At 31.1% G+C, this 24,232-nt stretch overlaps 2 protein-coding genes across 4 annotated transcripts; one reads left to right on the forward strand and one right to left on the reverse strand.

The window, feature by feature from the left end:
• The first annotated feature begins 542 nt into the window (after positions 1 to 542).
• LOC121132285 (uncharacterized) lies at positions 543 to 11,803 on the forward strand. The gene is made up of 5 exons (XM_040727651.2): positions 543 to 922; positions 5,119 to 5,335; positions 9,036 to 11,058; positions 11,150 to 11,252; positions 11,320 to 11,803. Exons 1-5 carry the CDS (start codon positions 585 to 587, stop codon positions 11,663 to 11,665), a joined length of 3,027 nt encoding a protein of 1,008 aa, XP_040583585.1. The 5' UTR covers positions 543 to 584; the 3' UTR covers positions 11,666 to 11,803.
• LOC121132286 (uncharacterized) lies at positions 11,709 to 21,285 on the reverse strand. Of its 3 annotated transcripts, none has more exons than XM_071886622.1 (4): positions 17,474 to 21,285; positions 16,815 to 17,395; positions 12,398 to 12,712; positions 11,709 to 12,241 (listed from the first exon to the last, which is right to left on the reverse strand). In XM_071886622.1, the coding sequence occupies exons 2-4, from the start codon at positions 17,061 to 17,063 to the stop codon at positions 11,954 to 11,956; spliced, it is 852 nt and encodes a 283-aa protein (XP_071742723.1). In that variant the 5' UTR covers positions 17,064 to 17,395; positions 17,474 to 21,285; the 3' UTR covers positions 11,709 to 11,953. The 3 variants fall into 3 exon arrangements, with proteins under 3 accessions (XP_071742723.1, XP_071742722.1, XP_040583587.1); XM_071886621.1 differs by having other exon boundaries at positions 16,815 to 18,389; positions 18,449 to 18,776; XM_040727653.2 differs by having other exon boundaries at positions 16,815 to 21,285.
• Positions 21,286 to 24,232: the final 2,947 nt, after the last annotated feature.

Here is a 24,232-nt window from a genome sequence, read left to right on the forward strand (position 1 = left end):
ATATGATGAACTACAAAGGAACAGATAATAAAATATCTAAGACATGGATACTCCCTCAAAAAATGTTTATTTTTTAATGAGATTGAATGAGAGGATAATAAAGGATTAGAAGTTAAATTTATATAAAATTAGATCTTTCTTTGACCAAATTTAACAATAGTTGATAATTGCTTTGGAGCCCTCTTTCAAGTTTTACCCGAATGAATTTTGCATTTTTCCACAGCTTCATGATTAATTACTAAAATCACAATTCAGAGTTTTCAATGGAGAATGGGATAAGACCCTTTTCTACACACTCATGATTTAACAAAAAATAATTCTTTTCTTTTACAATTGTTATTTAATTGAATAATTATTTATTTATTAAAGAGGTTGCGGGTCTAGTGCCTATACAGATTTTAATTAATCTATGGATAAGTACTTGGAAAATATAGAACCTCTTGTCTTAATTGAACATATTTCAATTTGTTTCTTTTTATTCTTTTCAATTTAATTTCACATAATGTGTGATTTAAAGGCACAACAATAAATCATTTAAGATGTAAGACGATTTATTAGCATAGAAACTTCATGCTATTAGCGGGATGAATCAATTTAGTTGTATAGCTGTTTTATGGATATTGTTGCTCCTAGAAAATGTATTGGTGAGTGGAGTACAAGACGGTAAAAAAATTAAAAAGGGAACTAAATCCGGACATTCAGACGACAAAAGAAAAATTGGAAGTTTCAAAATGGAAGATAGTGTTTTAAAAGGAGATCATGGTATTAAAAAACATCATAAAAATCATAAAAAAAGTCATCACCACAAAAAAAGGCATCATCACGGGAAAAAAATGAATCAAACCAAAAGTTATGGAAAACGAGATGGTAATATAGGGGACAAAAGTACGGAAATGACCGGGACTAAGAAAAGACAAATAAAGTATGAGAAAAATTATATACATATATAGTTGCATTCATTTGTAATCTACAGTCAAATCTGGATATAGAAAACTGCTATTTTTCTGAAGAAAAGTTGACTATATCCGGATTTTTCTCATATCCAAAGTAATTAAAACATAAAATAAACAACAATTTTTGAATGCTTGTATAACAAATAATTTGGTACCTCCTTTTTCGATGAGGTAACCCGTGTTTGATAGATCTTGTTTTTAATAGATCATCGAGAATTTTTAGCTTATGTTTCAGCAAAAGTGTTTTTCAGGGGTACTAATGATATGTATACGTGTTAATTGAAAAGCAATGTTAATTTTAAAAAGAAACATACGAAACAAAAATGTATGCTCAAGATTACGATTTGTACCTATCAAAAGGACAAATTATCAATGGAATTCTTCATTCCAATGAATTCTTATGAAGTTGATATAAAAAAAGGAAAGAAAACTCGAAGCCTATTTTTCTTATACTCGGATTTGACTGTATCTATATATTAAATACAAATGTCTGTGAGTATCTGGCACTAACTGACAAAAAAATTAAATGTATTTCCCTGAAAAGTTTTTGAGATTGTAAAACCAAGTGAATATACCTAAATTCCATATTTACAATGGTCTTGAATTTAGTACTTTATGTCGTTCTAATCAAATAAATAGACTGAAATGGACATTCGGTAGAGTCCAAAACCTCCACCTAAAATCAAATGGAGTTATCGATCTCAATTTTTGTACAAGGTTATGGTCCATTCTACATTTTTTACGTTTTGTGTTACCTTGACCTCTCCAAATTTTATGGCCTCTTACTGTGATCATATATAATCTTCGTTCCAAGTTTGATCAAAATCGATCTGTAACTTTTACCGTAATTCTGGTGACTCACAAACAAACAGAGGCAAAAACATAACTACGTTCAACATCGTTGGTAGAGGTCATTCGAAGGGGTACATACTAAAGAACACACCCTACAATTTAAATCAAGTTGAATTATGTATCTGAATTTGTTCTACAGTTATGGTTGATAATCTTAGTACTAGGTTTGATCAAAATCCATCTGTAACTTTTGCAGTAATCCTGGTGACTAACAAAACAAACAACTTTGGAGCGGAGTTAATAAAGCTGAAGTCTGTAAATATAATTTTCGTAAGGGAAAAAGCAAAATTTGAGGTCAATTATAATGGAAGACATATATAAATTGTCTTTCTACAAACTCTCCATCAATGTTAGTAATTCTTATTAAAATAATTAGCATTTACACCATTAATAATTCGATCATCCATGGAATATTCACTAACTACATTATCCTTATACTAAGAACTGTATATCCTTCATCTAAAATTGTTCATCTCTTTTTTGGCTCCAACTTGTACAATTTGCTTAAACCAAAAATATACTTTTTTGAATTGTGATATGATTCCCCATTTTCTCCCGTGCTTTAAGATGTGAGAAGCTGGAATATGATTTTTTTTAGGGATCTAAGTATGTTCTATACCCTGCCTTAATGGCCTTGGAAGTTTTTCCAAATAGCCTTTTATGATGATTTTGCTTAGTTTTTGAACAAAAAGTATAGATAAAACACACAATTTAATATCAAAAAAGACATTAAACTAAAATATAACCATTTTTAAATAATTCTTTTTTTATATTTTTTATTATCTTTATCATCAATATTGCCTAGTACAATAAAGATAAAGAAAGACATCTATGTGCACGGACCGCAGTACTAAAATTGTATGCTCCCATCAAGTAAGGCGATATACCTACCCTTGACTACCATCTATCAATGTTATTTTCTCTTATATTTAGCTATTTGTTAGGAAAAATGTTGTAATATATTTGAAAGATAGTAAAGTGTCCTCAATTCCTTATTTAAAAATAATTTTTCTAACACCTTTTTGACAAATTAGAATGATTTATATTCTATAATATTTTTTATATTTTCTTAGATTTCTATTAATAAAAACATAAATTACGATAAAAAGACAACACATTAACAGCCGTTGTTTTTTGCCTCGTGCAAAATCCGGTAGGGTTGACTTAGATATTTTCATTGTATCTTCATCAACTACTCGTCAAAACAGCATGATCTCAAGACATATAATTAATTGAATATACATGTCATTATTATTGGAGATCCTCCTTCATATCCTGCACTACACAGGGATATGAAAATGTCTTTTCATTGATCCAACCCAGATATCCGGAAGGAAAACTTTTAAAAGTGCTAGTGATTTGCAGTTCAACAGAATAATGCCAAGCTATTAGATACATAAAAATTCATAGATCAGATGAACTGCTCTGGTTTTTGACAACACCTCCCGGTATAGTCACAAGGGAGTCGCTAAGCTTATATAAAAACAATTAGACATCAAGTTTTTTTATCCAGCACGTGGACAGCATATACTGAAGGTAGGCTTAGTTTAGGAAAGGTTAATTAGGAAAGTTCAGGCTCTAGAAAATCCTTGGCTTAAACACTACAAGGGCAAATGGGGTATCTTGAACATACAAAAAGCCTCACTATTAAAAGATTATACCTGAAAGGAAAAATGGCAAATTATTTAAAGAAGATGGATAAAATTTGGAAATCAGACACATTTCCATGAGCTGATTATCAAAAAATAGCAGAATTGACTATAGTTTCCCTTCTCTATGGTATCACTGGAAGAAACTAGTAGCAATTCATATTGTATTACTAATTACTAAGTTGAACGGAAGTTATTTTTTCGCCTGTGTTTGTTTGTTACTCACCAGGATTACACCAGAAGTTAGAAATTGATTTTGACCAAACTGGTTACGTAGAGTATGTATGGTAACAGTAAGAGGTCATTAAAGTTTGAGAGGTCCAGGTCAGAATCCAAGGTCCAATTAATATAAAAATACATAATCGACGATAACTTCAGAACAAACTGAGATACAATACTCATTTGATTTTAGGCGGAGGTTTTGCACACCACCAAGACCACATTCTAGTTCAATTTAGTTTTTTTCTTGATTACCAAATGTATATGTTTACGAATATGCACAATGTACATCATAAAACTGGGAAGAGCAACAGTTGAAGTAAACTTATGAGATATCAGCTCCCTCAAACAATCTATAGTCAGGCTCTAATCTCCGTATTATTTCTTTGAATGATGTTTACTAAAACCAAAATTTAATTTGTTATCGGATATAATATTGGCAAATGAACAAAGTTTTAGTTAAATGTAAGTCAGTCAGTCTTTCTTCATGGTCTACCAGAGATGTTTCTAAAAATTTCATTCCTCTGATAAATTTACCTACCATAAAAAAAAATTATTGTTCTCACAAAACCTCATACTTCTTTAAAAAAGTATGAGGTTTTTGTGATTTTGTAGATCAAAATATTAATATAATTATCCTTTATCCATGTTCCACCAAATCATGAGGTGACGCTTGAATAAGTCGGATGATTAATTTTCACATGGTGTGACTTGATCACCAAATTTTCAGACTATCACAAATGGTAATATATCATTTTATTTGGAATATATTACCATTATTTATGACATCGATTCATTTATTGTATCACGCAACCTTTCCAACAAAAAGAATCTAGAGAAAGGCCCAAAATCAGTTGGTAGTTCTTCCCAACCATAAAGTTTTGTATTGAATAATTGTTATCAGTTTAATAGGAGAAAATTACAATACAACCAATCAACGTTCAAAACATTGATTAGTTAAAAAAACCAGAAACATTAATAGCTGGCAACAAAATACATTGTATAATTTTGTACTAACGAGAAAACGCAGTTAAATATGTTAAAAACTTTACAATTATAATGTTAGAGGTTGAAGATACGCATTAACTAACACAAAAATACTGTATACATTTTATTGTAAGCTGTCGATTCCCTCATCTCACATGCTACTTCATGGGTATTTTCATAATATATTATTTTTGTTAAACTAACGGAGTACTAAGTTATAAATTATAGTAGTATACCTACATATGATCCGTTGCCAAAAGACAATGAATTCAATTTCTTGTTGATTCCTCGTATACGAGTAAATATTGGGTATTTAATTATTTATATTAAGAAATTTTGTCACTCATTTACAAATAGAAATCTATAGGGATGTATATTCTGAACAAAATATCTTAGTAGATATCATTATAAAATGAAACTAAAATTATATTATATGCTTCGTATACACATTTATTTAGAAACGGCTACAGTTTGAAAGATATAAAATGTTCAAAACATGGTGATACATTAAAAAAGTGCGAAAGTATCTGCATTGATGAAAATATGTGCCAAGTAAACACTTTTATTAAAAGATGCACTTGTAAAGGTGTTAAAATTGGATTGGAAGACAATTCTTATTTCAACTCAACAACTGGAGAAAAAGTTACATCCAGCGGACTGGATTCAATTGATGATGTAAGTACTTTGTATAACTATATAAGATCCATGGGATCAAAGTTATTAGAACGAGGTTAGGCAACAAAAATATCGTAGGATTTATTAAGAAACTCTTCCTCTTTATAGGGACGTCATTGAGTGCATTTGTTTGGGTTAATGTAGAGTTGGATAAGTCTAAAAAACTATAAAGGCTACATTCCTATTAGTCTGGTGCTTATAAAAACTTTACGTCCTAAGACCGATCCTTATTGGTCTTTAATGCAGACTACAAACAGCTGACATTACGTAACTACTAATAACTACGTAATTGGAGTAGCTGAAGTTTCATCATAGTTCATAACTTCTTTCAAAGAGACAAGATATATTTGGCTTAAAGAAGGAGGTGTGTGACTAAAACGTATTATTATACAGGCTATCAACCTTAAAAAATTTTTAGTTCTTAAATTCTTCCATCCTAGCTAAGAGTGAAGAAAATAAAAAGATAGCTACGATAATAGGACAAAAAGACCGTTGTATCGCGGGACCTTTGAATAATAGACATTATCGAACCAATTTTTTTTTAAACAGTAAAGGGGAGGGGGAGACTGATTAAGACATTAGTCCTAGGACCCATCCAACACTAGGTAAATGTAATCATAAAAAGTCCAAAATCTCGTAATTTAAATTTGTCTTTTCCGTTGATTCCTTATTTATTACCACTATATGTATGTAGGTTTTTACATTATTCACCATCGGTATGGTCCTATATTAGGGGTTCCAGTGACGTCATCCATTATGCTAGTAAATTCTCAGCGATAAATGAAAATCGTTGCTGCCTAACTTTGTTAAAATTACATTGCATGTCATAGACTATCAAGGGATGAAATAGCAAAAAGATAAAAATAAATTAGTCGTCATAACAAGCAGAGCTTGGATTTTTTGAAAACTTTTATGTGAATGAGATGTATAATAATGTTGATAATGATTTGTAACATTTAATCAAATATAAATTACTAAAAAAAATGGGAAAATCAACATTAATAGAAAATATTTCATTCAAATAATGTTTGACTTACCTATAGTATACTAAGTGTTTACAATGCCTAATTTAATTTGATCAGTAGAACAATCTTTCTTATCAAAGTTGTTTTCCTTTATTAAATGACCAAATTTCATCCGTTTTTTATATAAAAGAATTTCTCATGAATACAAAAAGCGTAAACCTAGCAAAAATGTTTGCCTTGATACTGAAACTATAAGTAAATTGTCATCCTTCTTTTAAATTATATTTATTTATTCTTCCGCTTTCATTTGCTGAGTATTGGTAGCAGCACATGATTGCTTATTGAATTTAAAATAATTAATATTCGGAGGATATGGTTTTTCCCAATATCTTCATTGAGATTGCTTACAAATAAAACTACTATGTTATAACATTTCTAATGTTGCAAAGAGGTCTCCCATCTCTATTACATATTTTAAGGAATTTAGCAAATTAGAGGTTTCTTGATATTTGAAGGATAATTCTAATCGCCCTTCACTTTTTGATGGCCATTATCAATTAATATATCTTCTCGAGTTTCAATGAGAAATGATGTAAACAAAATATATGCTCCGTTTTTGCATAACCTGAGTGACTTATTTTACATCACGAGGCAATACCTCGGATTCTCACAAAAATTAAAGTTTAATATAGTTCAAGGGTTGAAACAGCTCTTAATTTATCAACTAATCCTTTCATAGTACATTGAAGGGAGTAAGTACATTAAGTTAAAAGGGAACGTTATGATTGGATAGGTCCTAGGACTAATTTCCTAACCAGTATTAGTCACACACCTCCCTTCAGTCTTTATATTTGTCGATAATATATTTTACGATTCAAAGGTCCTATGGACCGATTAGTCGGTCCTTCAGTTCTACAGTCCTAGCTATCTTTTTATTTTCTTCAATACTGGCTATTATTGAAGAAAACAATGAATGATAGATAAAAATTATATTACTTGAGTAATATATGTTCTAGCCATTCACCTCTTGCATTAAACTTCTTGTCTCTTTAATACGTCATTACTTTCATTGTATCATACAACCTTTCCTCCGAAAAGGATAAAAAAAAAGGCCCAAAATCAGTTGGTAGTTAGTCTATTCTAGGCTAATTTCTCCCAACGATGAAATTATTGTTAAATAGATGCTGTGAATTGATCATTGCTTATAATGAGCTAATTCTAATTCATTGTGTCAACGGTCAGATAGCCGATACGTAGAAAAGGAGTAGAAACCTCGATAGCTGTCAAAAAGGACAGTATAGAGTTTTTTATTTAAAGAGGTAACGCCATGAGGTTATGTTAAAACTATGATAGTAACTAGGTCATTTGAGCTCTTGTGGTTCCCATAAAGACTGATAAAGATCTCTCCCAGATTCCTATTTGTATCACAGCGTAACTTTGTTAGCATAAAAATACCCTATGTAATTTTGTTGTCAGCTGTAGATTCACTCATCTCACTTAATACATCATGGCTATTTCATAATTTATTCATTTACAAAAATAAACCAAGTATTAAGCTGTTTTATACTTATGCTCAGTTTCCAAAAGGACAGGTATATAATTTCTTGTTGATCCCTCGTTGTATATATACGTTGCAGTTAAAGTAAAAAATCTGTAAATATGAAAAATGACTATTTAATGTGCATCATTAACTGAACTACACCGTTAATGTGCAAAATAACTAAACAAGACCGTTATTGTGTATAATAACTAAGTAATTTGTATAATACATGAAAAAGACCGTTAATGTTCATAATAACTGAAAAATATCGTTAATGTGCAAAATCATTGAAATCATAAATTTCTCATTATCTTCCGAGAGCCTTTCCAAAGACACAAATTGATACTCAGTTCATGGGATATGCAGCATGTCAACAGGGCTTGATTTAGAGTTATCGCCCTTCGTCAATCCATGTATTACAATTAGGGACGCCATCCACTGTAACTCCGGTTGATATCCTGGTCCACGGACTTTGCTGCGTGCCAATGTGACTAACAAATCGGTTGTAACCACTGAGCATCAATTTGTCTCTAGAAAGGGTCTTGGAAGATTATGGGAAATTTATAATTTCAATGATTTTGCACATAAACGATCTTTTTCTGTTATTATGCACATTAACTAGTTTTTTTTTTTTTTTTTTTTTTGCATATTAACGGATTACTTACTTTAACTGCAACATATTAGCCATCTTCTTATTTCTAAGAAAAATGTTGGCTATCTTATACAAATACGAATGTCTAGATACGCTTATCTAATAATAGTATAATACAGTTTACCTTGTCCTATCCACGTAGCCGTAGACCCCCATATGAGACTTCGGGTTCTCTAGGCTATGGATAAAATACTATTAAGGATTTTAATATTATCAATTTATACATTATTCAATTTTAAAAATTGTGGATAAATAATATGTCAATGAGAAGTTAATACTTAAGATATAAATAACAGTAGCCATGATTGACTTATTTGGCTAAATACCAGATGATTTCGGGACTTTTTTCTTTTCGGAGAAAAGGTTTCGTATTACAATAAAGGTAACGACTTGTAGGAACGACAAATTTTATTAGGACCGGACTAATAAAAAGATTCTGTCTTTTTAGGTGTTTTTTTTACTACTCCAACACTAGTAATCTATGATAAGAACATACTTACTCAGGTAGCTTTAGTGATATCGGTTAAATACTGCTTTTTTTAGATTTGCGATAGCTGTTATGGTAGATGTCAAAGATGGTTAAAAAAAGGCAAAAAACAATCTCAGGCAACTAACAGCACGGATTGGGATAAATTAGTTCATACTTGTGATGATAGTATTGACGACAAGGACATTTCCAATCGTGGAGGAATTTTCAAATCCAAATTCAAACAAGGAACTGACTATTATAAAAGTAAAAATGTAAACAAAATTAGGATAGAGAGATCCGCCGAGGACTTTGATGATAGAAAAAAGTCAATTGAAGTCAATGTAATAATAAATAAGGACATTGGGAATTCAACCAAAAATAAAGAATCAAATATGGATTATCCAAGTAGTAGCATGGAAGATTCAATTGAAACTTCTGATATCAAAGAACTTGAGGAATATACAAAAAGTAATGAAATAAATAGTTATGAATCTCAATATGAAAATGAGAGCAATGAGGAAATGAGTCAAGAAGTTGAGAAGTCGAATAGCAAAAACCAAAGTAACGGAGATCATGATGAAGAAAGTAATCTTTCCAAGGAATATCAAGATGAAAAAGATTCAGATGGAGAAGAACCTAATTCAGACGAACTCAATAATGAAAGAGATCAAAATGGAGAAGAAACTTCTTCAGTCGAACTCGACGATCAAAAAGATCCTGATGAAGAAGAACCTTCTTTTGACGAACTCAGCGATGAAGAAGATCCTAATGGAGAAGAACGTCCTTCAAACGAGTTCAACGATGAAAAATATTATGGGGAAGAAGAACAATCTTCTGACGAACTCAACGATGAAAAATATCCTGACGAAGAAGAACCTCCTTCAAACGAGCTCAACGACGAAAAAGTTCATGATAAAGAAAAACATCCTTCAAACGATTTGAACAATGGAAAATATTCTGGTGAAGACGAAGATTCTTCAGACGAGCTCAACGATGAAAAAGAATATGATGGAGAAGAAACTCCTTCAGACGAGTTCAAAGATGAAAAAAATACCGATAGAGAAAAGCGTCCTTCAAACGGGAATGGTAATGAAACTATTTCCGATGTAGAAAAACCTTCTTCAAAAAATTTTAATGATGAAAAGGATCATCCTGTACAATTATCATCTTCAGGAAATGCGGTTAAATCCAATCAGAATTCAATTAGTACTGATGAAGACAGTCTGGAAGAACCCAATCCTTCCATTGAGTTCGATAATAAAAGCGGCTATGAAGTTGATAGTTATAATGATTCGACACAAGGCAACTTTTCTAGAAAAAAATATAAAGTAAATGAAGACCAAAAGCTTGATTCATTAGAGAATTTGAGTATAAATGATGTTTCAGTGGAGAAGGAAGAGAGTATTACCGAATCGAGTATTAGTAACCAAACCACAGAAAATAATTCTTTTGAAGAAAATGATTCAAGAAGTGAGGATCTGATAGCTTCTTCAGAAAGTACACTATTAGTACACAAAGATGAACAATCTGATTCATATGAGAACACAGACGTAAGGGATATACCACAAGAAGATATTAAAGTTCAATCAAGTTCTATAGAAGATGAAAATTTAATAAAGGAGTCTTTTGAAGGTGTTGAAGATGCAACTAATCTAAGTAACGAAATAGACACAGTTGAAGAGAGTCAAGATAGCTTAGATTCATCAACAATTGATGATAATGGACCAAAAGATGACGAAAAAAATAAAGTGACTTCCAGTGAAAATAATAGCACAGTTAAAAGGAGCAATCATACATTGCACGAGAGTAAAATCAAAGTTATTCGTACAGAACCAATGGAGGATAATATACAATCTGATTTTAAAGAAGTTATATCAAATGCAAAATCAAAATTGTCGAGTAATGCGGATAAAAAAGTTGAAAATGAAGATATTATGGACCTTGGAGAAAGGGATGATAACTCCGTAGCTACTTTACCCAGTGATGTCACTCCAGAGGTTTATACTGATGTTGATAATGAAGTAAATCTTGAAAAACAAGAAAATCCCATTTCATCTAATACTACTTCAAATCCCAATGTAACTGAGGACACATCAGGTGAGAACACATTAGAGATTGAAACATATATATTCTTTAGATGCCGACTATATCCATTGAATTCGTTTATATCCATCATAACTTTTATTAGAAAATAGGAGCAAAGAGGATGATTCTGGTTATTTGACGAAAAATGAGGATTTAAACCTAATAAAGAGTGGAAATGGGCACTTTGAGGATGATATTAAGAAAAAGTAAGATTAAAATGAAAATATGTCTTTGATTCAATAATTATTTTTCTCTGATTAACAATTGAAATAGATTAAAATGGTCTCCTCCTAATTTAACAAGGCAACAATGTTCACCAAGAGGAAATGAAACTCGTACGTGCATAGAAGAATGCAATATTGATGGACTAACGTGTACAACAGCCATTAGTCTTCAAAGATGTACATGTTCTGGGCGTTACGTGAATCTTGTTGAGCTGCGAAAGTATGACTTGACTTATAGAAAAATAGTTTCTTACTTACGTCCATTGAGTGAACAGTTTGGGGATGGTTATATAAATGAGTGCGGGAATTGCTTTAAATTTTGCGACCAATGGCCTGGAGAAAAAAGAGAATACATTGTTACAACCAAGGCTCTGTCTTGCTATGATCCATACTGAAAAATAAAATTGTGTTCCTAAATACTAAAGGAATATAAATATATAAAATGATCTGTGTATATTTGCACCAATAAATAAGATTTGTAATACATACAATAAATAGTACACTTTGTTTCCTCAAAAAGTGGGTTAATCACATGACATGAAGATAAAAATCTATAAATAAAATCTCTATATTTTTGTTTAATTAACTAAAATATCACATTTGTAACTGTTAAAACCATAGAAATAAAACTGAAAATGGAATGAAACAATAAAAGTATTTAAGAAACTAAAGTCCTCATTGTGTCAAGAGGTATCTGACAATGACGATGCACACGCACCAGCATATCTCTCAGGTTCAGCCTCATCATTCATACTGAAACTAAAATGATCCAGAACATGGGACTCAAAATCTAAGTCATCCATACTCGAGGGAAAAGGAACTTCGCACATAGGACAAATTTTAAAATCTGGGGACGGTGATTGAGCTCTATGGTTTCCGTAGGATGAAGAGGACTCTGATTCTTCATCACAACTAATAGGAATTCGGGTCATAGTAGATGCAGTATTTTGTGCCTTTGGTTTCAGTTGACTCTTAAAAAATAAAAGATATTTGTATATAATTTTAAAAAAAGTATGATTTTGTATGTCATTTCTAAAAGTCTTCTTCCTTTGTTGCACACATGATTATTAACCTTTTCACATAGCAATAAAGGAATTATTACAGAGTCATTCGATTCATTACAATACCTGTGCCTCTGCCATTTTCTTCAGGGACTCCACTATAAATCCTCTTTGGCTTACAAGCATTCTTTTTATATGCTCCATTCTAGCTTGACTTTGCTGAAGGCGAAGGAGTAAATCTGACATGTCATCCTCCTCTTCTTCATCCTCCTCTGAGAAGTCCACACTGGACGAAGAACCAACGATTCGTACTTGATCCGTATTGGAAAAACTACCCGATGAAAGAGGTGGAAGCATTTCCTCTTCTTCTTCGTCCTCTTCAGAGAAGGCTGATAATAATTGCAAAGATTCTTCACTTCCTTCGCGAATAGGAATTAGAGGCTGAAAGGAAAGCGGAAAATATAAATGTTATTTATTATGTAGAATCCGTGTGAATCATTAAAGTCATTTCCTAAAAAAATAGGACTTAATGAATGTATAAGGAATACTTGCAAATCCAATGACTCGGAATAAAATAGGATTTATTTATTTAACTAGATAGATAGTTACATCTTCAAACTATCAAATATAATTATAGAATTATCTTGTTTTTCAAAAACCACCATCTATCGGATTGAAGCAATATATAAAACACTTAAAACCAAACCTTGAAATAAAATAAGTAGTAGCTAGTAACCTTTTTTTTTCCCTCTAAAAAAAAGAACCAATACCAATATTATAATTGCGAAATTTGACCACAATCAACAAAATACCAAATACTATTTATTGATTACACAAGTAGAGGTTGAGTAAATAATTTTTAAATAAAAGTTCCGAAATGGTTATTTTATCCACAAAACATACAATTATCGCAAAGCGGAAGTAAACTAAGCAACACTAAAAGCCTTCCATATAGAACTCTATTAGCTTATGCATGCTATGTATTATATTATTAGAATCAAAATAGAAATATTCACACACGGAATTTGAGACCTTGGTGCTATAGTGAATTGACAAAAAAAAAAAAAAAAAAAATAGACAAACAGAAATAGCATCATCAAGATAGATTAACTCTATATATAATAAAAGCATTGATGAAGGACTATGAAGGTGGGGAGAGGGGGGTCCATTTGGTGTAGAGAGTAATCATTGAGATATTCTATATTTGATCCTAAAACGCATATACCAATCAATTATATTGCATCATAATATTTTCATATAATTTATTGGATTTCATCTCTTTATTGTACTTATATTAGGTATGTTATAAGTAAAATATCATTGGAGACGAATATAAAATTAACTGTTCATAATTATATTATTACGACTACGTCAATTATTATTAATAGTAGTATTATTACAAAGTCCTTCAAGATGACTTATGATTAGAAGTTTCGAAATCAAATAATCTTGGAGTAATACTACAATTATTACTATGAAGCAAAGAAGAATATGAACAAATATTGTTAGTGCATATATATTGGTATTGTGTACATGTTGTAACTTGTATAAGCAAATTGGTCAAGTGGAAATTAAAAGAATGAGATGAATGATTTTAAATGAAGGATTTAAATGATCATTTTAATACAAACTACGACAATATAAGTACTATGTGGTGCATTCTAAAGTTTAAATGCATATTATACAACTCATAAATAATCATCATGTAATTTTAATAGATCAAAATGAAAGGGTTGTATTAATGAATATAGAGTCATTAGAACGCCCAATATTATAATTAAATAATACATTTTAAAACATGGAAATTTGTTTGTACAAGCTGTAATTTCTTTGCCTTAAAATTAATAATTCTAAATACCAACTTTAATTAATACTATCCTTTCATTTTGATCTATTAAAATTATATAATTAATATGTATTTATGAGTAATGTAACTGTGGACGTTTCAACTATGTAATTTACCACAGAATACTTGGTAAATGGTAGTTTGTATTAAAATAGTCAAAAATTAAATCATTAATATATGGATCAATTCAATGAATCCTCATTATCCTCATGCCAAGTACACTAAATCCTTCATTTAAATGTTTCATCTACAACTTGTACAATTTGCGTATACAAGTTACTAATTGTACACATTATATATTCGGTTCGTCAACCAAAATCTAGAAATGGATCATTTTTTTCAATGGTCTATTTTAAAAAATAAAAAATTTTAAGACACATAGATACTTTTAATTCCACATTTTACCACTTATGTGGTTTTAAATATCTATTTTTAAAGGCTTATTCGTTTGTTTTTAAAAAGATAACTCTGTTGCTGTTTATGTGCTTTAATTTGAGGACAATAAACCTAAAAAATCATGTCCAAGGAAAGAAAAAAAAAAGTTTCTGAATGAATGTTTACTTCCTGAATATAAGCGACTTCACATTTCAATCAATTGTGGACTTTCTGGGATGAGTTAAGCTACCAAAGAGTGCCAACAATAGTATATACGAGTAATCTATAAAACTTGATTTAAGTCCAGCATGGTGTTTCACTGATATCTTTTAGTCTTTAATTGTAAAAAAAACTATCTCTCTGACTTCCGATAAAATTTGTAGAGCATCCATAGGAAGTATCAGAGTAATTTAAAATAAAGACGGAGGATAATTATTTTAGGAGTATAAAAGTAATCCAGACTCAGTTTGAGAAAAACTTATATGTACATTATTAGATTTGAACCAATGTGTGTTCCTCATGTCTACATTATATGTAGTTTTTTAAGAAGTGGCAAAACACATTACCAATTCAAATGATATTATGTATAAATTATCTTAGTTGGCTTCTTGCTATTAACTTTCATTTATTTGATATTTTGTCTGTTTACACATATATGTGCCTACCTACATAGTATGTATTACTAGTAGTGAGGTAGGAAAATTATTAAATATAAAGTGAAAATACTCCATTTTCATATGTAACTATATATTATGAATGTACTATGTAGTTAATAAACACTAAAACTTTACTTTTACAAAAAAAAAAATAATATAAAAATAAAATAAAATAATAATTATCGTGATTATTATATTTTGGAAAATGCCAATCCTGTGGTCCACTCACTCTATAAGTATCGCTGCTGTAGACTTGAAGCTACATATTCACTTCATTCATATGTATAGATACACGAATAACTTATGTAGATATTTATAATACATTAACTCCAATGATGAAATGATGACATTTATCACACAGCTCAGCCTTAGTGCGGACATTACTTATTTTTTTAATGTATATATGTTGTGTACAAGTCGTAACTTGTATAAGCAAATTGTACAAATTGCGACCAAAAAACGGGATGAATCATTTTAAATAAAGGGTTTACAGTACTTGGGATGAGAATAATGCAATAATTACATGATTTGTCAATATATTAGTGATGTAATTTTTGTGTATTTTAATACAAATTACTTAAATATAAGTATTCCGTTGCACATTATTGATTTCAAATATCCTTAGTTATATTACTCATAGATACATAATAACTATGTAATTTTAATAGATCAAAATGACAAGATAGTCTTAATGTATAGTTCGTTATTAGAATGACCAATATTGTAATAAAATAATGCATGTTAAGACGAAGAACTTGAAACTTGTACAATATGCTTATACAAGTTGTAAATTGTACTGACATTGCAACTTCTACTCAACATATATACAACAATAGGGACTATTTGATGTATAAAAATAATGACTAGGGCGCCTGCTATAAATCCAAAACCTGATCGGATCTCAAATTTATAACACTAAGAGGAAGTCAAATGATTCTCAAAAAATTCAAACTACTCAGTCCCATCATTTTCTTGGAATATAAACATTACTTTTAGCTTGGACTGTTCACATTTCATAACGTAATATTTTCAGTCATCATTATTATTTAAATTTTTTGAGTTTGACAGCAATACTAGTGACCTGCCTCCGCAGAATAGTCGTTTATTATGGCATATACCCGGAATATTAGGGGTATTGCTGTACACTACAGCACAGAAGAGCCGGAATGTACATGAAAAACTATGGTTTGCTTAAGAGGCATTTATAAGTATACATATTGAACTTTTAACCTCTTGAAAATATAATATTGAAGCATTATTATAGAGTCCTTAGAGGCACACAGGGAGGGAGACTATACCCTTCCCCCAATAAAATCTAGCAGACGCCCCTGGTCCTCCCCTATCACAAAGTCTTTGATAAACATTTGAACAAGGTGGAAGACATCATTGTTAATAGCTTATTGACTCGTAGTCTTAATCTATTTATATTTTTATAAAGTAACAAGATATTTTCTGGAAACGGGTCCAAAAAGGGATTTCCAACATTTTTCCTTCACTTTATTTAATGATAAAAATCAAGGATGGGCCATTGAGTTGGCCTCAATTAGAGTACTTTACAAAGTATTTTCAAATAAGAAATAATTTAATTTCATCAATATAACACAATATTACAATTATATATAAAAAATATGTATATTAATAATGAATAGAAAAATACAATTCTTACTTTACTGACAAAATTGCGAAGGAATTGTTGTTTTCCATATGGTTCCTTTGGTAGAAGTCTTCGATGCGTCTGTATATTTGGAGGTTGATGAATGTGGTGATGAGGATTCTGATAGATATACATGTCCCGAGTGGATTTCCTATTAGTAATTGTATTATGTGTACGAGTAGAAGAACTGGATGTGTTGTGTTCGCTGCTACTGTACTGAGGGCCGGCGATTCTTTCATGTGAGGAAACTGCGTCTGCCATTTAGTTCTATATAAGTGACGTACGTATGCTGTACTATTATGGTCTATGAACTATGTATACAGTATATGGTGAGAGGACTACTAATAATATATTATAGGAATAAGTATATTCTCGTGTGATGGTAGTCCTATTTTATTATGTTTTGGTGTGACTGTAGATATTATATTCCACTCTTTCGAGAACCAACCAGCAGAGGACGGGGGAATGTTTCACTCCTTTTTTTTAAAGTCACTGATATACACACTCACAAACACATACTTTACTTTGCTTGGATGAGACGATGAATGGAGGTTTTTTTTTTATTTGTCATTATTGTCAATGCGTAACGAAAACTAAAATAAAAATGTGTGTTTTTTTTTTTTTTTTTTCACTCACTGAACGAGGGTTCAAAAATAAATAAAAAATATTACTTATATATTGTCATTTTTTTTTAAATATCGTCCATTAGCAGGTCTTGTACGCTCTTATAAACCATCTAAGTTGTAGTAGTAGTAGTACTCTAGTTCCTCTGTTGGAAAGGAAGTACGTACTTCCATGTGATGGGAAGTACGAGTAGGTAGTGGCGAAATAATAAAAAGAATGAACTTTACACCAAATGCCCCACAGGTAAAATGAATAATATCTACATAATGCAATGAACAACCAAACAATGTTTGATATGAGTCTAATGAGATGAATGGTCGTTACTGACAAATAGCGTCAGAAAATCAATGGCAGTTACCTACCCTTCAAAAGAAAGGTGCATAAATATTATATATGTATGTTTATGAGAGAGGGGAATCAATGAAATTATACCTGCTTTGATCAAAAAAAAAAAAAAAAAAAAAACGAAGAACAATATAAAAATAATCAAACTTTTACAAAAAAAAAATATATTTTTTAAAGTTTTTGAATGTCATACTTAATATTCTGTAATAAAAATGTTTTTCAACTCTGCGTGCTAATTGATAGAACTATCAAATTATTTGCGGTTGTTTTTACTTTTAAAAAACAAAACACAAAAGAATATATATTTTAAAACAGATATAGATGAGATACTGGTTGAATACAAACATATATCAAAACATCTTACAAATATCACTTATTTATTGCCGTATATGTACATATAATAAAACAAAAGAAATGGGACAAGTATTTCCTTTGTGAGAAGAATACAAATATTGATTAAAAGTCATTTCTAATTAAATTTTGAAGATCTAATGGTTCTTTTTTCGTCTTTCCTTTTTCCAAGTCATTATTATAGACGTTAAACATATGTTTTCCAAGACAAATAACTTATAAATCCTCCCATCAACAACGAGAAAAAATGAAATAAAAGTTATTCATCTATTAAAAAAAATACATGTATATTAAAACAAATTCTCGACCGGAAACGGAAACTGTACTTAAGCTATATGTATGTAATCAAAAATTTCCAATGGTGCTCTATCTAAAAACAAATATCTTTCATGAACGTTGCACACACTTTTGAATTATAATTAAAGTTTGTCAAAAAAGAGGCTTCACTTTATTATTCTATTCTGACGTCATAAGGCTCTCCTTTTTTCCCCTCCCCTTTTGATCCTCAGTTAGGTGGTGGTATCTTTATATCGCAAATATGATTCATAGTCCTTAAGTATGTATTATAATGCCTGTGTTGGCGTAGAACAAAAAGGAAGAATGATTATGTTTATTCTATATTATAACAGTATTTGAAGGAGCAAGGATGGTTTACTACTAAAGGGGATGCAGATGTTGTAACCTTGTTCCTCCTTTTTTCTTTTTTTTATTTGCTTTCCTTTTTCTTCCTTTACGAATGTAGAAATGGTGACACCATAGTACTCCCTCACGTAGGCAACTAACAAGAACAAGCAAATTTGAAGGAAGAGAGCTAGCTAGAGAAATATCTCTTAAAAGGAGAAAATACACGCAAAAAGGGAAAGATAAACCTGGTGTTTCATGATTACAAACGGATTATCACGTGAGTATGTAATTAAGAGAGAGGAAGAAAGTGTTTTTCATGACGAAGTATGAAAATGTCAATTATTCACATATGTCATCTTTAACACGTTTACCTATGTCGTTAAGACGAAAGTTTACACACCTAAATAGCTTTTCTACGTGGTTCAAATATGAAACTACATTAAAAAAAAAATGAAGAATTTGTTGATGATGGAATTTAATTTTAGATGAATAAAATAATTTGATGTTGTCAGGTGCTCTACTTTCCTGATATCATCGTCCTGTTTAATGCTAACTCCTAGTCTAGGTAGACCTACCTTTTTTTTGCAATACTGGTATACTAACTCTAGGTAGTATGATTCATAGAGTTGTATGAAATATGTTCTAAAGAAAGCGGGAGCGGCTATTTGGGAATCTGAAAGTGGATTTATTTTTCAAAGCTGGAATCATAATTATTTATTTTTTGAAGAGAGAAATCTAGGTATAAAGTAAACACTAATGTGTTTGCACATGAAAAGGAGAATGAGGATTTTCTCGGGATTGATAAGCAGTGGTTTTATTAACTATTATGACACCCTGGGCGATCCTCACCTCCAGCACCCCTCCCTAAAAGAGTAAAATTGGAAAAAACAGTCAAAATAACTAATTGATGAAGGCCACACACGCAGTAAGGGCTATAATACAAATAAATACAAACTACTAATATAATATAATAACTATTTATGACTTATTCAATAAATATGTCCAGCCGGTTCGTAAAAATAAAATAAACCGAAAATGAACGTGGTAATCCTGACAATTTTGAAGAATGTTGGTAATAAGACACCTTAGCTCTCATGGCATTTTATTAGATCTGTTGCAAACAGCCGTGAGATGCAGAAAATAAACACAAACCCCAATTCGTATATGGCAAAGCCATATAGACTAGAGTTATTCCGATGCCGATCTTCAGTTCTATCCCAGTCCAATAAGGACTTACAGCAAACTCTCATTGTTCCTCTCTGTCTGTAATGTGAACACACACACTAGTTATTACTTTATACTTAAGGGTTCTCTCTTCAAGAATTAAAGAATAATGATAACAGCTATGGAAAATATCAAACCTTGTTCTGATTGCCAAATAGAAAAAGCCACGAAATAACATTGTCAAATAACACCTACGATAATAAAACAAAATTATTTGACGACTCATACTGCTTTGGGTGGTTGTTGCTATTGACCACGTCAGACACCGTCCCTGGTTATAATGGTAAATCCTTGTTGGACACAGATTATAACTGAGGATCGGTATCAGAGTAGTTCTAGCTTATATACCTTGCTAGATACGGAGTAGGATTTGTATTTATTTCCATGGCTGCTTGCAGCTGATCTAATACAACATCATGACAGCTACCAGACTCTCCTCCCAAACATTCTTTAAATTGTCAGGATGAAACATAGGAGGGCATATTTTATACATCACTGAGTATGAACATAGAAATGTGATGATCTATCATGAATGAATCTACTCTTTGATTGCTGTGTTACAAAGATTAAGATTCAATGTAGGCGGGGTAAAAATTACGGTAACCAAATAGCCCTATTTGAATCCCAAAACATAGAATAATTGACCTGATGACTATTCCATTTTATATCATTTTCAACATGTGCAATTTGTTCCACAAATAAAGTTAATGGGCGATATTGCATGCAAAAAGAGGACAATTGGTCTCCCTACACCAACGTCAAAAGAAATCTTTATATTAAATATACTGGAACGAATTGAGATATCATTCAAAAAATGTACCTTCAATCTGCTCTATTGCAGTGGTCCTTAATCATTTTCGTGTAATTTACCTGATCAATCGTCCCATAATACAGAAACACTCCTTTTTCATCTTAGGATCACAGTTAGCGAAGCACTTTGGGAATATTAATGAAAAAGAAACGCTAAAATCAACATGATAACCATGACAATGCAAAGAGTGTTTTATAGGAGAGCAGCTTAGTTATTATAAAGTTTCATTACATTAGCTGCAAGCAGCTGTGATGATGGGAGATGGAAATAAACAAGGACCTTGGCACGATTTACTCCCATGTCGATTTTCAATTCGACTCTCAGTCCATCAAGGACTTACAATTATAACTCTGCAACATATCTCAACGGATTACTCCCTGTTTTCTATGAGCAAACGCAAATGTATGTATTAGAAAAGAAAGTTATCTCTTCAGGAATTAAATAATAATGACCACAGCCTCGTAAAAGAAAATTCACTCTTTAGTTTACAACTAAAAAAAAACAAAAAAAGACAGGTAAGCTCAGAAATACACCTGATTTTGATTACTAATCTGTCAATGGTAAGTAAAAAAATAAATAAAAGAAAACTTTATTTGTAAAAATTATATTTATCCATGTTTTTTATTGAGTTTATACAACAGTGACGCTCTAAAATAACAAAACGTGTCATAGGTCGATTACCCTTGGTTAGAGCCTCCATTTGATTTGCGTGACTTATTTTTCCTTTAAGTAGAATTATAAATACTAAATGTATCAAATTATTTGTTCTTTATCTTAGACGGGGAATTTGTGTGACCTCCAGGTGCAATTTTTAACGCTTGCAAAGGATTCATCAGAATAAGTCATTAAATTGGAGGTATACTCATATATATAAACTCACTATCTTTTCTACATAATGAGACCTTCCATCTACTTTCAAGTTCCTCCAAAGTATTTATTGTCCGAATAACTCGAAAGAGTCGAGATCCCATTCCTCCTTTTACCCTTGTAATACAATTGTGTTGTTTCGAGTAGCAAATTTATTTCCTTATTATTAAATGGTTGCAATAATTGAATTTCGACTTTCTGGAAACGTTGTTTATAATTTTGAGATTGAAGGACAAACCATGACGCCATACCCCTAGCTTGTTTTGTGTGTTTTTTAGCCTTATATGTAGGTCCTAGACACATGGAGGAAAATGCATTTGTAGAACTATAAAATCATGAGTTTGATTAATGTTAGCATTGATAAAAAATTACCTAATCCATTATTTCCTCGATTAAACTTGTCATTTAATATGAACCTGTATTTTTGAACATAAAAAATGACTCAAATTGAAAAAGTTAATAAAGATAATTACCACGAAAAATGAAATCCTTCTATTGTGTTTAAGCATTGAAAGATTTATTCACATACAAATGAATCCTTAATTTTGAAAGGTATTCTTTATCAAAAACTTCGGAAGAATGCTGAGAAATTATGGAAGAACGGGAGTATTGGGTATTTGGTGGAGATAAATTTTTCATATTATGTGCCAAACTAAAATGATTTTTCTCATAAATGTGGTTGGATTCCATTTATCTTAAAAATCATATACTGGGGGTTGCATGAAGTTAAACGATTTTTCAATTATAATTTTTATAACAAATAGGTAGACCTACAAATTTCATTTGTCCCAGTTTCTTCACACAATATTTGAGAACAATTACTCTCCAATGCAGTCACCTTTGGCGGTGAGGATGGCGGCCCTCACATGGTGTAAAGAAGCTGCACACCTCACTCATGCCTACCAATGTTCATTGACAGATACTTTCTGTACAGCGATTTTTGGTTAACAGATTATGCAGGCCCTCGACTGCGAGTACAGCTAGAACGTAAAGTCAAGCAGGTTCAATTCAAGGCTGTAGGGACGGAAAATCAATTAGGATCAGCTCTCATGCCAACGTTTTCATAATCCCACTGACGGCTTTGTATTTCAGAGCTTCCCCTTCATTTTCACTGCTAGCAAAATACTGTTTGACAAGGTTGAATATGTGCCTGGACACTTTGAGCAGGTCATAAACCTCTGTTTAAATATTTCCAGCCTGAGAAGTGAATAGATCTTGATCTATACATCGACTTGGACTAAAAGTCTAGCTGGTTGCTGATTTCACAGAAGAACTTCTGTGTGGCGTTACCGTATAGGCGGGAGTACAATCCTGCAGTAGGACAAATTGTCACCTAAACTGATCAGAAATATTTGCAGAGAAGTGCAAAGCTTTTGATCTGAATATATCTTCATGAGCTCTTTTTTTTCCCATGAGAGTGACGTGCAAAAAGAAAACAAACATAAACTCTGCAGTTTCTTACGAAAATTTCAAGCTTTGAAATTGGTTGGCACAACTTTGAGTTATTAAACTTAAAAAAAGTGTTCTAATATCCATGCAACATCCGGTAATTAGATATTGATATGATATAAAGGATCAACTTGGAAATAGGAAGTATGTGTAAATATGTATTCATACATGAAATAAAGAGTCAGTCTGTTCCAAGTGTTTGACGTGTATTTATTGATATGAATTAAAACGTAACATGGCGCAGTCGCCCAGTAATTAAGTAATTTCGAAAAAAACTTACCCTGAGAAAATTAACTATTAGAAAGGATACCGACGTAGAGCGAATTATAAATGGAAAATCAATCACTTATGGAGCAGATACAAAAGCTAGAAAATAATGTGGAATTAACAAATCAAGAATCTACAGTGACAATAACGCAAATGATGATGGAAGAACAAAAACAAGCTCGAGATGAAAACCGACAATTCATGGAGAAAATGTTTAAAAATGTCATTGATGATATGGGAAATAAAGATGATGATAAATTCACAGGAGGAAGGTCATCAGCAAGTGTCAGAGAAGTGAAAATTCACATAAACCTACCACCTCAGATCAAAAAAGTTATGGAATTTTAAGAATTTTTAAATTCGAGAGCACTCTGGGAAAATTATGTAATGACAATGGGGATGAATTACCAAACACAAGTTAAGAAAAAAGCAGAATAAAGGCAATCACGCCATGGAAATCAACATTGAAAATGAAAATTCTATAATAGAAATTATAGTACTTATAGAAAATTACCTAAGAAAACAAACAAATATGGCATTAGAACGAATAAAATTAGTGGAATGAAAGCAAAAAGAGGATGAAAAATTTGATTCATTCTACACATCATTATGTGTTCAAGCTCAAAACGCTGTGTTACGTCAGATGACGTCTGTCTGTTCTAAGGGTTTGGAGTGTATTTATTGATATGAATTAAAACGTAAAAGATATAGACCAATTTCAATTGTTAGTTATTTTCATGAAGCCTTTGTGAGGGTCGCAAATTGCAATTAAAGGTAGTAAAATTTAAAAGTAGCATGATCAAAAAAATTTATGATTGATTCATTGTACATAAAAGGTAATATCGGAACTTTATAAAGTTTAATACAT

The sequence above is a fragment of the Lepeophtheirus salmonis genome, chromosome 2 (genome assembly GCF_016086655.4).
Source record: "Lepeophtheirus salmonis chromosome 2, UVic_Lsal_1.4, whole genome shotgun sequence".
NCBI classification, from domain to species: domain Eukaryota; kingdom Metazoa; phylum Arthropoda; class Copepoda; order Siphonostomatoida; family Caligidae; genus Lepeophtheirus; species Lepeophtheirus salmonis.